General features: G+C 41.0%; 1 protein-coding gene across 3 annotated transcripts; it reads left to right on the top strand.

The window, feature by feature from the left end:
* The first annotated feature begins 5,987 nt into the window (after positions 1-5,987).
* LOC4331201 (pentatricopeptide repeat-containing protein At5g14770, mitochondrial) lies at positions 5,988-15,706 on the top strand. 3 transcript variants are annotated; one of them, XM_015771180.3, is made up of 7 exons: positions 5,988-9,346; positions 9,900-10,059; positions 10,703-10,861; positions 12,001-13,621; positions 13,948-15,119; positions 15,334-15,463; positions 15,551-15,706. In XM_015771180.3, exon 1 carries the CDS (start codon positions 6,049-6,051, stop codon positions 8,848-8,850), a length of 2,802 nt encoding a protein of 933 aa, XP_015626666.1. In that variant the 5' UTR covers positions 5,988-6,048; the 3' UTR covers positions 8,851-9,346; positions 9,900-10,059; positions 10,703-10,861; positions 12,001-13,621; positions 13,948-15,119; positions 15,334-15,463; positions 15,551-15,706. The 3 variants fall into 3 exon arrangements, with proteins under 3 accessions (XP_015626666.1, XP_015626670.1, XP_015626664.1); XM_015771184.3 differs by having other exon boundaries at positions 12,901-13,621; positions 15,334-15,706; XM_015771178.3 differs by having other exon boundaries at positions 15,334-15,706.
* Positions 15,707-17,790: the final 2,084 nt, after the last annotated feature.

The following is a 17,790-nucleotide window of genomic DNA, read 5'->3' as shown; positions in this document are numbered from 1 at the left end:
GCTTGACAGGTGATGCTAGCATAGCATGGCATCGACCGCGACCGCGACAGACGCACGCACGCGGGACGCGGCCTCCTTGAACAAGCTAAGCTACAGATGATTTTGAGGCTTAAATAATGGTCAACGTAAGGAATTAAGAGATGGCGAGACAAACGAAACGAAGAACCACGCGGCGCCGGCACAGCAAAAGCATCCAGAGAAGAGGGAGGTTCCCCCAGTGGAGGCATCGCATCAATCCATTCCGATTCTCCGTCCACCTTAATTAATGCCTTAATTAAGAGCAAACATAATACAATGAGGTAGTATAAGCACACTATAAACTTATTATGTAAAAGAAAAAATATATAAAAGAAAACGTACGTGTTGGCTCTCATGCAACAACAATTAATTATTAGCTGCTCTAATATAAATACATTAGTGAGAGAAAAAGAGAGGAGAAGAAAAATTAAAAATAACCTTACAACTACTGTACTTATATATGTTGATTCGATAGTTGATATTGAACTTACTATTAAACTTGCTCTAATCGATGGAATATATGATTCCTCCCATTCGTCGGGCCTTTCCCTTTCCGCCATGCATCTTTTCTTTTCCGTCCTTCCTTTTTCTGCATATGTATGTGTATGCCTTCCGGTCAACATGCATGCCGTATTTCTCCTCGCCTCCCTTTGCCTATTTCATACTGCATGCATCTCCCTTTATTTATTTATTTATTTATATAAACCGCCACATAATTAATTACCTATATATGTACCAAATATATAACGGAAAAATAATTAACTCTCCGTCCACCCCCAAAATTTCGTCTACTGTAGTCGTCGGTGCCTACCTTTACGCATAAATGACTATGCCTTGCTTCTATCAATATGTACATTTTAGGTTAATTTACGGCTGCCTAGCTTCCTAACTATTCCTATTTCACCATGTGTTTAATTTAATCTAATTTAAATTAGAGGGTGTACTTGCAATTCATCCCTCCATTTGTAAAGTATTCTAAAATATAGCTAAATAACAATATCAAGCAAACATTCATGTTCAAGTACATCCTCGACAGAAGTTTATTTCTGTACGTACTTGTTGGTCTAGATATATCTCCATGCATGTGTTCCCCGTTTTGTACCGATCGAGATTTCTCATCATTATGATATATACTCCTTCCATCTATTTTTGATAGTCATATTTTATCTTGGCACACAGACCAAGGATAAGTAATTCTACTTATCAACTATTTAAACATACTAATAGTCATTCCTCGTAAATAAGCGATTCATTAATATTTACATTTCTCGATGCCCATGTAGCCAATCTTGTGTGGAAGAATGGAGTGTCATGCATTAAATCCGAGAAAGTCATTAAGATGATATGGTGTTGAATTGAAGGGGGCATGATGCATATTAACATATGACACAAATGATCTTTTTCATGATGTCAATCAGTACTAGTCAATCGTGGACGGAGTAGTATTGCACATATAATTATATACGTACAGTATATGTTAATTAGGACAGCAACGTACTTCTAGATGAAATTGGAGGCAGAGACTGTAGCGACGAATAATTAATTAAGATAGCTCATGTGAAAGAGGCAGCGCAAGAACTGTGTAGCCTGGTAGGCAGCAGCTTTCAATTCATACTTCTGAGATTTGCGGCGCCTCCAAAACTTGGCCGGCAACTCAAGTCCAACAATCCTAGTACGAATAGCCTGCATATGTATTTTTTTCTGTATTTTTTTTAATTTTTATGGATTTTTTGAGCTGCCTACTATACAGTTTAAATTAAACATTTCCCATGCGTGCATGCTCAGTCTCTCGATGACTCGATCGATCGATCACTCGTGTCACCCTAACGGCCATGCTTGCGCTCGTCACAGATATCAGCTTCTAGTGTTTTTTTTTTCAATCTTTTGGTATAGATCAATCTTTTTGGGGTAATTATATATTGTATGTTGAAGACGATCATATATACGCGCTACTATTTCAGACCGAATTTATGGAGTTGCGGCTAGTTGACCAAAAGTTAAATAAAACACAGAATTGTATGCACTCGTGTGCATGCATATGGGTCGCGTGCCCAAAATATGGGAGTATAGTATATTTTAGTTAGCTAGTAGCAAAATGACAAAGTGCTTGGAAGTACTCTATATAAATTATTCTATGGCCGCATATATGGTCCTCCTCAGGAGGTATAATCAGGGTGTGTTTAGGTGAGGAAATGAAAATGTTTGGGTGTCACATCGGATGTTTGACCGGATGTTGGAAGGGGTTTTCGGATACGAGTGAAAAAACTAATTTTAGTACTCGCCTGGAAACCGCGAGACGAATCTTTTGAGACTAATTAAGCCGTCATTAGCATATGTGGGTTACTGTAGCACTTATGGCTAATCACGGACTAATTAGGCTTAAAAGATTCGTCTCGCGATTTTCCCCATAACTGTGCAGTTAGTTTTTCTTTTTATCTATATTTAATGCTTCATGCATGTATCCAAAGATTTGATGTGATGTTTTTGAGAAAAAATTTTGGGGAACTAAACAGGCCTTCAGAAAGATATTGTTTTGAGTCAGTATTTAAAACAAACGTGGCTGATGATCCCAATAAAACTACTCTTCTTTTTTAAAACGTCCAACACAAAAGTTAAAAAAAAAATCAATCTTCCCCATCATATAATATAATCCACGTACGTATTCTAATATGTATACTCCCTCTATCCCATAAAAATAAACCTAATACGTATGATATGTGATACATCTTAGAAATACATATTCAAGATGTATGTTTAGATTTATATTATTAGGATATATCATATCTCGTACTACAATGTTTAAATTTATAGTACTGTGATGTGTGTACTAACATGTTTAAATTGTGATGTGTCATATTTCTCTAGTAGGTATATATATATATTCCACGTAACAAATTAAAGGGAGTACGCAAGCTATATATTTTCCATGGCCATGCATGACTAAAAACGGATGAAATTAAAGTGGAACTTGGCCTGGGCGGCTGGCTATCTGAATGAAGCGATCGATCCACTACTAGTGGTTCTACTAGTGGTGAGCGGATGATTTTGACATGGACGCGGTCAGCGTTGACACGTGGTGATCATCACTTAACTTGGTCCTCCCTACCGACCTTAATTAGCTTGACCGCCTCTATTATATTGCCCCTTTCCCTTTCCCTTTACTTTTCTTTTAATATAACATTGAGATTAATTATTTTGAAATATATATATATATATATATATATATATATATATATATATATATATATATATGCAATGATCACATTAATAATAGTTTGTCGGCTGCCATGTTGTCCGTGGCTAATATACGGTCAGTTCGGGAAAACTTTAATTATATTTTGATAAGCATTTAATAGAAAATTAGCTTTTAACTTTTACTTTATTTTTTAAAACTCTACAATTAACTTCTTTGAATCGAAACGATAAGTTGAATTATTTGGAGCAGCTATACATATGTTATGTTAGGAAACGATAAGCGAACAAACGATAAAAAACAATAGATCAATCATAGAAGACACGAGATTTAACGTGGAAAACCCTCCCAAAACAGGAGAGAAAAAACCACGGGCGCCAGCCAGTAAAATATCTTTACTATATCTGAGGTGAGGTTACATCGCCGCACGGCGGCTTACAAGAGGTATATATATGGTGGAACCCCAAAAGGGATGGGCCCAAGCCTCCCGGCGACGGGCCTCCGCTCCACTACGGCAGAAGCTGGCCTTTATTAAGTGCAAATGAATTTGGATCACAACTCAACATGTTAGAATCTTATCTAAACATTCTCATATACTTTCTCCATTTGAAAAAGATTTACAATTCTAGAGTTTAAAATTTGACTCACTAGTCACTAAGAGTTCAACCCATAGTTTCTTACTACTACTCCAGCCGGTACTGTATATTGCATCTTTGTGGTAGTAATATAATATAACATCGTACCGTTTTTTCTTTTCTTTTCTTTTTTTTTTGGGGGGGACCTTTTACTAGAATTCAATTTTTTTTTGCCTCTTAGTTGGACGGAGCGAGTACATTCGGCTATGTTTTATTTCTCTTCAAAACGATAAAAACCCAACAGATCAGTACAAAGATAAACCACGTGCGTTTTACAAACGACAAATGTCATACACTGTATCGATTAGCACACGGATCAGAGAAAAAGAAGATCATAAAAAAGTTAAACAGCGCATGCATGCATAAGGCAGGCAAATTAAGCATGCGTAATGCATGCATATTGTACTGTGATCGATCAACTCAACGCGACATGCACATTTTTGTTTTAGATAATGAACAGCAATGCATGCACATGAAGACTGTGAAGAGCTAACTGTCGGTAATAATTTGATAAAGTGGTCTACAATTGCATGCGATAGATCTCGGCTGGAATAATAATGGATCAGTTTCACATTTCCATCGATCATGCATCTTAGTTCTGTCTGTCCCATCATTTTTCATGTCACCGGGCCTTCTTCACTTTTTTCAGATACAAGCACACACCACATTTATCATCAGGTTTATTACTGTACCCCATTCACAATTTCAGATCGATCAACCACCAAGCTACGTGCATGCTTGGCTGCTTGCTCTCTGTTTGAAACCACGTTTAGTTTTTGTTTTTTTTCCGCATGCGAAACGAGAAATAATATTAATTACTATATGATCGATCAGGTATTAACTATTATAAATTAAAAAATATATAAAAAGCTTTTGCAAAGAACATGTCGTTTAACAGATTAGGAAACATACTCACAGTAAATGAGGAGCTGCAAAAGCTAAACAAGTGTTCAAATGGAGCCTTAGATTGGATAGGTTTGATAAAAAAAACATATGGATAAAACTCTTATACATGTGCTATTGGTAGTTTAAAAATTAAAAGTGATAGATCGATCACGATAGAATATAATCGAAATGAACCCTAAAATTTAATTTCAGAATTGAAGAATTGATCGTGGCTGATCAACAAATGGGCAATCAAAATTTCAGCTCTACTCTGCTTCTCAGGTGGACCTAATCCAAATACCCCTTAGAAATCACTTGCATTTCTACTTCCCCTACTCATATGAGTCAAATTTTCTTCAAACTTCTGCCATATCCAGTTTTCAACTCGAAAAGATGGAGGTCTATGGGACACTAGAAACTGAAATAACTAGGGAAAATATATGAAAACGGGATATCAGGGGAAAGCTAGAAGAGAAATTGACCTGGATTGAGTTTTGTGCATGAATTTGAGTGGTAAGGGAAAATATAGAAACACCAGTGAATTAAGGGGGCATTTGGATTTGCCCCTAGTCTTCCTTTTTTTGGTCTGAAAGTGCTATGGGCTAGGCCGAAGACAGTATGGGCCATTCTCGTCAGCGCCAAGGTCCAGCCCATCAACAGGTTACTGGCCAACTCCGCGAGAGTTAAAAAGGCCCACTATTGGTTTCGGGCTTTAAGCGTTCAGGCCCGAAAGAAGCCCAGAGAGAAGCCCTACTACTCATCGAATTTTTTTCATTTTTAAATTTTTTTCTTTTAATATTTACAGAAATAATCCATCGGCAAAAAAAAAAAATTACAAAAATAGACCCTCCCGCCCTCCACTAGAGCGGCAAGCTGACGTGGTAAACGGGGGAGGGACGGGCGGTGATGACAGACGGGAGAGGGAGGGTTTTTTTTGTTAGGGCGGCAAGGGGCCTCCATGCAAAAAAGCCAGCCCAGGCCTAGTACTTTTTGGCTGGTACTTTTTGCATTTGGGTCCCTTGCCGCTCTCTAGTAGGGTGGCAAGGGACTCAGATGAAAAAAAAGTACGAGCCAAATGCTCTTTAGGGCTGCGAAAAATGCATTTAGCCCCTTGCCGCTCGGCAAGGGGCTAAATGCAAATTTCGACATCGTCTGCCACGTCAGCTTGCCCCTCCATTAGGGCGGCAGGGTCTATTTTTGTAATTTTTTGTGCCGATAGATTATTTTCGTAAATATTAAAAGAAAAAAATTTAAAAATGAAAAAAAATTCACTACTCATCAGCGACCTGCTGCTAGTGGTGGTCCGCGGCGGCGGCCATGGCGCCCCCGCCTGAATCCGAAACCCTCCGCCTCCACGCCTCCTTCCTCTGCTCCCTCGCCATCGCCCTCCTCCGCGCCGGCCGCCTCTCCGCCGCCTCCCACCTCCTCTCCTCCCTCCCCTCCCCTCCCGCCCCCCTCCTCCTCCGCCGCCTCATCCCCGCCCTCGCCACCTCCGGCCTCGCCGCCGCCGCCATCCGCTTCCGCCCCGCCGACCCCGCCTCCCTCAACGCCCTCCTCTACTCCCACTGCCGCCTCCGCCTGCTCCGCCCCGCCATCGCGCTCCTCCGCTCCTCTCGCCCGACCACCGTCGCCTACAACATCCTTCTCGCCGCCCTCTCCGACCATGCCCATGCCCCCGCGGTGCTCGCCGAAATGTGCAAGCGCGGGGTGCCGTTCGACGGGGTCACCGTCAACACTTTGCTCGCTGGGCTCTGCAGGAATGGCCAGGTCGACGCGGCGGCGGCCCTGGCCGACAGGGGCGGAGGGATCCACGCCTTGGATGTCATCGGCTGGAACACTCTCATTGCTGGATATTGCAGGGTTGGGGACACGCCCGCAGCATTGTCCGTGGCCGACAGGATGACGGCACAGGGGCTGCCAATGGATGTGGTGGGCTACAATACCTTGGTTGCCGGGTTCTGCCGCGCCGGCCAGGTTGATGCTGCGCGGGGCGTGCTGGACATGATGAAGGAGGCAGGGGTTGATCCGAATGTGGCGACCTACACACCCTTCATTGTGTACTACTGCAGGACGAAAGGGGTCGAGGAGGCATTCGATTTGTATGAGGGAATGGTCAGGAATGGAGTGCTGCTGGATGTGGTCACGCTTAGCGCTCTCGTTGCTGGACTTTGTAGGGATGGCCGCTTCTCGGAGGCGTATGCTCTTTTCAGGGAGATGGACAAGGTTGGGGCTGCGCCAAACCATGTCACCTACTGTACGCTTATTGACTCGCTGGCGAAAGCTGGGAGGGGCAAGGAGTTGCTCAGCCTGTTGGGGGAGATGGTTTCTAGAGGCGTGGTCATGGATTTGGTCACCTATACTGCTTTGATGGACTGGTTGGGTAAACAAGGCAAGACTGATGAAGTAAAGGACACACTTCGTTTTGCTCTTTCAGATAATCTCTCCCCCAATGGTGTTACATACACTGTATTGATCGACGCTCTCTGCAAAGCTCACAACGTCGATGAGGCAGAGCAGGTGTTGCTGGAAATGGAGGAGAAATCGATCAGTCCAAATGTTGTTACGTTCTCATCGGTCATCAACGGCTTTGTTAAAAGAGGATTGCTTGACAAAGCAACTGAGTATAAGAGGATGATGAAGGAAAGGGGCATCAATCCAAATGTGGTGACCTACGGAACACTTATTGATGGTTTCTTCAAGTTCCAAGGGCAAGATGCAGCTCTTGAGGTGTACCATGACATGCTATGTGAGGGTGTCAAGGTAAATAAATTCATTGTTGATTCTCTGGTGAATGGTTTGAGACAGAACGGAAAAATAGAGGAAGCCATGGCATTGTTCAAAGATGCGAGTGGGAGTGGCCTGTCACTAGATCACGTAAACTATACCACTTTAATAGATGGGCTCTTCAAAGCAGGCGACATGCCTACTGCTTTTAAGTTTGGTCAGGAGTTAATGGACAGAAACATGTTGCCCGATGCAGTTGTTTATAATGTGTTTATCAATTGCCTTTGCATGCTTGGGAAGTTTAAGGAAGCAAAATCCTTCTTGACAGAGATGAGAAATATGGGATTAAAACCTGATCAATCAACATATAACACTATGATTGTTTCGCATTGCAGGAAAGGAGAGACTGCTAAAGCTCTAAAACTCCTTCATGAAATGAAGATGAGCTCCATAAAGCCTAACCTCATCACATACAACACACTGGTTGCTGGTCTCTTTGGGACTGGGGCAGTGGAGAAGGCAAAGTATTTGCTAAATGAGATGGTCTCAGCTGGATTCTCTCCATCCTCTCTGACTCATCGACGGGTTTTGCAAGCATGTTCACAAAGCAGGAGGTTGGATGTGATTCTGGATATTCATGAATGGATGATGAATGCTGGGCTTCATGCTGATATCACCGTATACAATACGCTTTTGCAAGTTCTGTGTTACCATGGCATGACAAGAAAAGCCACAGTTGTTCTGGAAGAAATGTTGGGGAGTGGAATTGCCCCAGACACAATCACATTCAATGCTCTTATTCTTGGTCATTGCAAGAGCAGCCATCTAGATAATGCATTTGCTACATATGCTCAGATGCTTCACCAAAACATTTCACCAAATATAGCTACTTTCAACACGCTTCTGGGTGGTCTTGAGTCTGTTGGAAGGATCGGAGAAGCAGGCACCGTGCTCATTGAGATGGAGAAGAGTGGGCTTGAACCCAATAATCTCACCTATGACATACTGGCTACAGGACATGGAAAACAAAGCAACAAAGTCGAAGCAATGAGATTGTATTGTGAAATGGTGGGAAAGGGCTTTGTTCCTAAAGTAAGCACTTATAATGCTCTTATAAGTGACTTCACTAAAGCAGGAATGATGACTCAAGCTAAAGAGCTCTTCAAGGATATGCAAAAGAGAGGTGTTCATCCTACATCCTGTACTTATGATATCCTTGTAAGTGGATGGTCAAGGATTCGAAATGGAACTGAGGTGAAAAAATGTCTCAAAGATATGAAAGAAAAAGGATTCAGTCCATCTAAAGGCACTCTTAGTTTTATATGCAGAGCATTCTCAAAACCAGGAATGACATGGCAAGCTCAACGTTTACTTAAAAACCTTTACAGAGTTTAAAATGCGAAGTTTGGTCTCTTATCTACCAGATATAGATGTTTCTTTATCTTGTCAGGGTGGTCAGTAGTGCTGATTGAATGATTCTATTGTCTAATCCTCGACAAGCGTTTTGGCTCTCTGAAAAGTTTGTTGCAGTAATCTCATAGGGTGGCATGTTTGAAATGTGGCAGGTATGATCTTGCAAGAGAGCAGAAATCCCAGAATACATATTTTACGGAAATATACTGCTTCAGTGCATCTAGACATGTAAGTGGCCGGGCAGTCTCATCACTTGGAGAATGATTTGGTGGCAAGTACCATTTACTACAAACTAAATGTACGTGAGGTTAAAGGATGTGTAACACATGTTACACTGCAGACATTCTTGCACAGTTGCATCCACAACCCAGATGGAGGAAAAGATGTTCCAGTTGGAAAAGAAAATACTGTGCTCTTTGAAATATCAGTGCTAAATTTGGATAGACTAAGAACTCCTTAGCAATAATTGTTGCTGCAGGTACAAATACAAATATTCTTATAGTTTATGCAATTTGTTGTTGGGGTCTTGGGGAGGTGGAACTCTACACATTGATTTGCCAAATGATGCCTTGCTGGTTTATGCTCACTTGGGCATTCTATTTGCCAAAAATGATGCTTTACTGGTTTCTGCCCACTTGGGCCTTCTAGATGTCTTTTGAATTTCTGCTATGAAGTAGTTGTTACCTGCAAAAATATTTCTTTTCTTTACTGCAAATAATTTTCTAGTACTATGAGGAAAGTGATGATGTTTGTTGCACCATGAGTAGCCTTTGGACATTTTTTGAAACGAAGATCCCTTTCATATTTAAACATAACAACAGCTGCTAGGTGAACTTTTGCTATATTTTTTTGTTGAGAACTTCTAATCTGCTATTAGCAATCAAAGATTGCCATATCCAGGGTCAATCTTGCATTGCAGGTCATACTTTACTAGATGCTGTTCTTTTTCCATGAAGGTCTGGTTATATCTGTGGTCCTGTGAAAACCTTAATTTTCCTTATAGTCCTTTATGTTTTGCCATTGCATTTCAGAGTTGCTTTGAAATCCTATGCCTAGCTGGATCATAATTGGTGATAGTGAAGATGGTTCATGATCCTGCAGTGGAGACCTTTGCATACTTGTGTTGCCTGGCCTGGACCACAGGATTATCAGTGGGACTGGTGGAGTCCTGATAACAGCTGAACTCTTCAGGTAGTCATGTTTTTGTGTAATATCTAATCCAACCAACCCCATTTTTGGTGTCATATGGTTTCACTGTTATCTGAACTGAATGGAAAGAAAAAAAAGGGAAATATGACAACTTATCTTGTCTGTTACTCTATATTAGTTTCTTTGCCTACAAAATGAACCAGCTATAAGTGGATTATCTGTTTGGTTCTTACACATTTGTTTTGTGTTGAATTAGGTGGTAGTGTGGTGTATCATGAATGTTGAGTCCAGGAAAAACAAAACCAAATATATTTTATGAAATATTTAGTTGCAATGTTTTTCCACATAACAAACATTGATACTCAGGGGTACAGTTATTCAAAGTTAAAATGTTTTTTCGCAACACTTTGCTACAAAGAAGCGATTTTGTATTTTCTGTGCATATGTGTGCCTACATTGCCATAGTAAAAGCAGAGGATAAGTTATCATCCTAACACCATACCATGTAATTTGGATCTTGGCTGAAATATTTCAGATTTGTTGCAACAATATGAAATTTTCCAGTTCATGTCTTTGTATTTGAATGGACCAAAAATGAATTGGCTGAACGGACTTCAGCAATTTTATTCACTTCTTTATGGCCAATACAAGGTCAGTATACTGAGGGGGAGTGATACTTTTCCAGGTCACTGCTTAAGCAATGAGATATTAAAGATGGTGATCAAACCAATTTTTGTGCATGTACTGCTGCAAGTTCATATGAACACAGAAGTTAACTTCATTGATATTGTTTGTGCCTATCAGGTTATTGCACAAAACATTTACCAAGCCAAGGAAAAAGGAGGTATGTTTACTTCTATCTGTTCTGTGCATTCAGTCATCCAAAGCTTTCCATGTATTTGGCCATGTTTGATCCACAGCATGCTCTATTCGATGACATTTAGATTTTTATGTGGGTTAATATTTGTTCACTCTGCTGTTTCCACCTGGTCTTTATCTTGCCAGATGAAGCCCATGCGAAAATGCCAATTGTGCCCAGACTACATAGACCCCACACAAATAATTGTTAAAACCAGATAAGAGTAACTGACTTGTGAACCACAAAACCCCTTGGTCCCTCCCATTCTAGTTGACTAGTTCTAGGGTATATCCGTACATGCAGATCGCTGATTGCCTGTAGAAAAGCTTCTAGGTTGTAAAGCTTCTGATCGACGAGCTGAGCTGGGCTTAGTTCTTGACAGTGGCTTTTAAATCTGGGCCTGCTCTTTTCCCCCTTTGAGGCCCATGCATCCAAGTTTCGTTATGCTCTCTCTCTCCCTCTCTCTCTCTCTCTCACACACACACACACACACAAAAACGTATACTACTAGTATGATTGGACTTGTGATCTTATCTTAAAAATGGGGGGAAGAAAAGATGGTGATCAATTAATACTTCTGATTACCCCTTTCTTCACCCTAGGATTTTGACCAAAGATGCTGAAAGCACCTTAGACGTCATTTGACATATTCACAGAGGAGTATATGAAACTTGTTGTGCAGATTAGAGGCTATTGATTCTGAAAAAACACCTGCAGTACCCAGGATGAAAAATATGAAATGACTATAAAGTAGTAGTAAGCCAAGGTGAGAGCGGCCACAGATTGACGAGAGGAGCAGCACCACTCAACTCAACTCAACACGACACATCCATCCCAAGCCAAAGGCATATATCTAAAGTTGATGGTACAGCAAGTTGCGTTGAAGAGCACAATCCTCTACTACACAAGTAGGCAGACTAGACCAAACCATCCCAGTCCCAGACTTATCCGTTTATATATTTTTATAGACAAGCAACGGCTTATAGTGGGTGAGGCTTGCGTATTATGTAGAAATTAGGAAGCTCACACATATATTTCCTTCTTTCTTGTTTACTTACTTGAAATAAATACATCATCTCTTTGAGAGATGAAATAAATACAATATGATTTTACCTACAATACAGGTGTAAATTAAGCAGAAGGATGGTTGTAAAAAGGAGAGGGATGGTGGTGGTCACGAGACCGGTATGAGGCCACAAGTTAAGTGAAGTGAAGTGAAGTGATGACCTAGTGCACAAGATGGATTCCACTGATTCACACTTTGACACTTCACATGCACACAACACAGGGACCAAGCAGATCAGCTGGCCTTGCAAAAAAGTTGCTTGAGTGAGTGCAGGAGATTGGTTGCAGCGTCGCACTCAGGGAACGCTCTGGTTCTAGTGTCACACCGAATACGGTACCATTCATATGCCTCAATCCCAGCCTCTCCTGAAAAAAGGCTTTCTTTCCTTCGCTTCCACAAGCTGATGCTCGTACAGTGTCCAAATTTCACTACAGCCACTACTGCTTGGATTGGTGCTACCTGTTGTTGTCCCTTGCTACCCTCAGCGTGTACTCCTGCTGCTCTGGTGCCACACCTGCTACTGCTACTAGTACCACTTACTACTTTTGCCACTTATCAGCTCCCTAGTGGCAGGGAGTGAGAGGAGAGAGAGCCACTTCACTCTGTAGTGACACTAGTCGCTCAGCTGATTATGTGTGGACATGTGACACCGTGTGTTTTTTGTGGCTAGCAAAATGGTTAGATATCCTTTGTGGATATTCTAATTTCTGCCTCAAGACACCGATGTCTTTATAGTATATATGTTGATAGCTATGAGTAGATGAGTGAAAAGGTTGCAGGGCAATAGAATGGTCTAGAACGGCAACTGTGCACCTAGAAGATGACCTTCTGTTGAATTGAAACCAGGGATGCATTTCTGATATGTTAGTTCTTAGAGGGGTGGGTCATGATGGTATCGACTCTCTTACCAGAAAGAAAATTCACAGATACAGTTTTTTCTTCAATTTGCATTTTGCAGCTAGCAAACTAAGTGCCAGTACGGCAGTACATACTCTCAGTGGCAGATTTGTAAATGTGAGCATAATGTGATAGCTGATAAGCGTGCGATAAACAGGGACTCTGTAGCTACCAAAGTTGCTAATTTTGGAAGCATCACTTGGGTTGCAGCAGAAAGTATTGGCCATGAAGGTGATGTCTTCATTACTTATCAGTGGTGCGAGCAAAAAGTGTTCATCAGCTGAGCAGTGAGCTACAAAGAGAGTGAGTGATGGCCAACTTGCCAGAGACGCATTATAGTTTGGCCGGTCACCGAACTAACTATAACCTTGCAAGTTCGGCAAGCATGTTAACTCTGGTGATAATCTGAATTTGATCTCCATCATAAGATACTGCTGTGTGAATCTTGGAGAATCTGTGGATGCACTTTTGGGATCAGGTCATTTTTTATCTTCGCTAAAGCTGTATATGCACCACTGTGTTATTATTATATGGTCGATTCAACCAAATCCCAGACTCCAGACTTATTATTCCAAAAAGAATGGCAAAGAAAGGTTAGGGATTATATTATCTAAGGTCTGGTTATTTCGGATATTATCTGACATTCATTACAAGTCATTATCAGGGACCCACATTTCTTTTTCGTGGAATCTATTTTCCTATACTGTTGGATAAGAGTTGTACTGAACGGAGAATTACTACTGGCTGTGAGCAACCTGAAGGTTCCGGTCTCCTTGCTTTATGTAAGATAATACTTAGCTATTACTCCCTCCCTATTTTTTCTATTTGATGTTCTCGATTTTTCGTGGTCTTTGAAATATAGCTTTGGCCATTAGCTTTTTTTAGCTTTACATTAATGTTGACTAATCAAACGACAGTATTATAAATGATTTTTAATAGCAACAGTGGAAATAAACCAAAATAATACTAACTATTTTCAGAAACCAATGGCCTATTAAGGCATTGGATTTTTTTTTTCCAAAGAGCTAGTAGCTAGTACAAGGCATTGGAGTATTTTGTTATTCTCTTTGCTCATTCTCAGTTTTCCTCTTTTCCCTATCTCTCACAGGACAGTGAGAATTAACTTTTGCCCAATACTTGTTGGTTGTTACCGTGGCGACGTCCATTTCGTTGGATGAAGATGCAAACTGATGGAGCTGGAGAACTTTTAGTTAACTACTTAAGTTAATGCACCAGTGGAGAAGCATCTGTAGGAAGCAATTAAGCTTGTGTCCGTCAGCAGCAGTAGGTGGTTAAGTTTCTTGGAGCATTGGGCGGTGCATACTTGTACCACATCATTAGAAAATGTACATGTGTGAGGTTGAGTTTAATTAGCAACATGCAGTCATCAGCCAGGAAGCAAAGAGGAGGCATGACTTGAGACGGAACAAAAGATGATTCTAGCACATGGCATCGGAATAAGGTTTGCCCACCAATCAGTGTGTGAGGAGTGGTTGCCCATGAGCAAAGCCAACACTTGCCACACTCTTAAGGTGGCAGCCACAGCAATCTATTATGTGATGAAGCATTGACTCTCCCTTCACTCCACGCCACTAATTTAACTTGGGGCAATCATACAATTCCATCAGCAGGGGCATATTATGGATCAATGGCTTCTCAACAAGTCTGAAGAATCATCCTGCCACATATTGAATTATTCCCATCCTAGCTTGGAAGTTGGAAGTGTGGTTATGTCCTCCTTGCTACCCTGCACAAGTGTCAATTGCCATGTGTATCCACAAAGTACGTCTTAGTAGTAACACCAACTACCAGTAATTGACTTGAGGGCCTGCAGGTTTGTTTGGAGAAGACATGTCTGTCACTCTGTCAGTGAGGCCTGAACCTGATGATGCATCGTGATTAACGGTTCTCCAAGCATGACAGACAGCACGATACAGCTGCTGCTTCTGCTTGGGATCCTTCGGGGAGCTGTTGTCATGTGGAGTGAATCTCGTCTCTCCATTTATTGTCACACTTCTTCTCCTCTTTTCTCTCTTCTTCTTTTTTCCGTCCATCATGATAATCATCTGAACAGTCCTTAATTTTTGTGATCATCTCGTCGTTTATACTGGTGGTCTCACTGGATCTCTCTTGTCTAGTAGCATGAGTATGACGTGATGAGTGGTGGCCCAGTCACTTGCAGCCAGTGATCCCCCTGCTAATTATACATGGATTGTGGATGGTGCTGCTGCTACTGTCGAGTGTCCCACTACTGCTTCACTCATCATCCACTTGAGCCAGGTCAGTCAGGCAGCTCATCTCCATCCTACTACTACTTAACAATATATGCAGGCAGCTGGATGATCCATGGCTGGTATGGTATGTGTGCTTGGTGGGTGTCCATCAACTGCACCACATATTTCATTTCATCACTTCTAGTATATTCCAATCCACTGTGTGTTTCCTGGATTTTATTCTGTTCACTTATTATTTGTGTTCTTTTTGGTCTGTGCAGGCAGGCAGATTCCTTAATTCACCCCAACTCAGTCTCATTGGTGTGTGCCCGAATCACTGCTGGTACAGATCCCTATATAGTGACTTGAAATATGCTACTAAGCACTTTGGCCAGGGCAAAAGCACACAAGGTTTTAGTAACAAATCTTGCTTAAAGCTTTATTATCCAGAGGAGTGTCATGCACTCTCTAATTAACTTACCTTGCTAACTTGATCAGGCAATGACATCAGCTCTCAGCACATTTGAGCTGCTCTCAGAAGTTTTTGTTTTTTTTTAAGAGAAGGATAGGTGGCTTGCCGTGTGTATACAAAGATTTGTTAATCTTTTGGATAAATAATGGTCAGCTTAACAGAAGTGATCACGTTCAGGGGTACTAGTTGTCCAACTAGCGTTGCATGCACTAATTAGATCCTTAAAGCTAGGGTTCTCCACATGAGGGACAACTTGGCTAATTGCCAATCATGGGCAGGATCATGGCAAGCTCAAGGGCACTTATCTTTTCTGCACTGCTTAAGTATGGCAAAGAGAAAACAAAGGCAGGTAGCAGCCACTGATCTGATCATTAATTTCCTCGGTAGTTTGGATTGCAGAACAAGTGAGTGACCAGCAAGTGTAGATGCATGTGTAGTGTTGAGAGATCCAGAGAGAGAGGAAGTGTGTTAGAGAGAGAAAGGAAGCTATATCTAGCTAAGCTAGACCAGCTTCCAACTGATGCCTTGCTTGCCCCCACCACACCACAGCATCATATCCAATTGGCATTGGTCTCCAAACTAATTAAACTCTGTTTCTTTTTTCTAATGAAGTTCCTTGTTGCCCCACACAACAAACAACAATTCATCACGTCAAGAATCATCTATTAATCAGCTACTAACCAGTCACCACCCGTTCCTCCCTCGATCACTCGTTGACTTATATCTCACACAATAACACAAAGATCGTCTTCACTACTAGCTTCTTCAACTTGAAGGATTAAAATTGGATGAAATTAAGGTTTGCTATTTAGATATATGCATTGTATAACTACTCAATTACTTTGGTGTAGTTAATTGAGTTATCAGCTAAGCCACGTCAGTGTTTACTGTATGTATGAAAGTTGTATGGTTCTTAGGCGATAAGTAGACGCGCATCGTGTACAAATACATTGTACGGGAACAGTGGTTAGGGTGTGGCAATTAAATTTGAGGACGACCTACTTGATTGAGACAGTGCAGCCACAGCAGCAGCAACTATTAGTATCGCCCAAACCAAATCTAAGCTAGTGAGATCCAGTGAACTAAGAAATGAAAAAAAAAATCACATACAAAACTGGTGTGACCACTAACTACTTAGGGTATCAGATTAGAGAGATCAAGAACAATCGAATTAATTAGCTAGTTATGTAGCTGTGCCATTTGCATCAGAACATGTCAATTTTGCTAGCTTTTGGTTTAGCTTAAAAAGCAAGTGACTATTATTATTAGCCAATGCAATGCAATCAAAGAACAGGTGAACAATTGTGTTTGTTCACAAGAAAAAAAAAGGAAGAAAAATCAAAGTACTGTGTGTATGTGGGGATACATGCAAGTGAGTACTTGACAAGTGACAACAAATTGCAGGTATTTTTGTGTGGCCAATGGAGAGTAGAGACAGCTGCAGCTGCACCACCACTACCTCACTACCTCCTAATTTTAGTTGCCAACTGCCAAGCAAAACTAGCTGTTCATGTCTATTAGCGCTTCATCATCAGTGGAATTGCTGCCAAAGACTACTCTCCATGTAAATAAAGATCTCAATTATTAAGAACCATCAAACAATTTGGTGGACTTTCACATATACCTTTTATTACTAAATTTAAAGGCATACTAATTATTAAAACAAGCAAAGAAATAGAAAGAACCATATATAGGTCATGAGAAGCAGATCAAAAAGCAGAGTATTTTTTCTCCTGTGGTTCAAGACAGCCTTGCAGTGTGACACTATCACCCCAGGAATCACACATCCAAACATGCACATCATCCCCCAGGGAATATTGGGCTTGCTTGCATGGTTTCTTTTCTTTCTTGGCCTACCTGTTACCACGCACAAATTACTCACTCGCCACTCCTACTTGGATCCTTTTCAATCTCTTGTCCATGTCCACATATATTAGTAGTGGCAAACATGTTGTCACCTAGCTCCCTCTATCTATTCTGTCTACTCTCTCCGTTCTAGAAAGACTTAATTTCTGGTGCTTAAAATTCATCCCATAAAAAAACTTAGATTTCAAAGGGTTCAAACCAATCAGACTAAGGCATTTAATTGGAGCTTAATTAGTAAATACAACCAGGAGTATGAATAAGAGACACCATAGTTATTTCTCATCATTACTAATTTATCTGAAAAATACTAGAAATGAAGCCGACAAAGGGAGTATATTACTTGAATTCATCACCAAAAAGAAAACAACAGCTATGCTAACTATAGATACTAGTATAATAG

This window comes from Oryza sativa, chromosome 2 (assembly GCF_034140825.1).
Source record: "Oryza sativa Japonica Group chromosome 2, ASM3414082v1".
In the NCBI taxonomy this organism is placed as follows: domain Eukaryota; kingdom Viridiplantae; phylum Streptophyta; class Magnoliopsida; order Poales; family Poaceae; genus Oryza; species Oryza sativa.
Note: the sequence above shows the minus strand (reverse complement) of the source record. Positions and strands in the feature narration are given on the sequence as shown.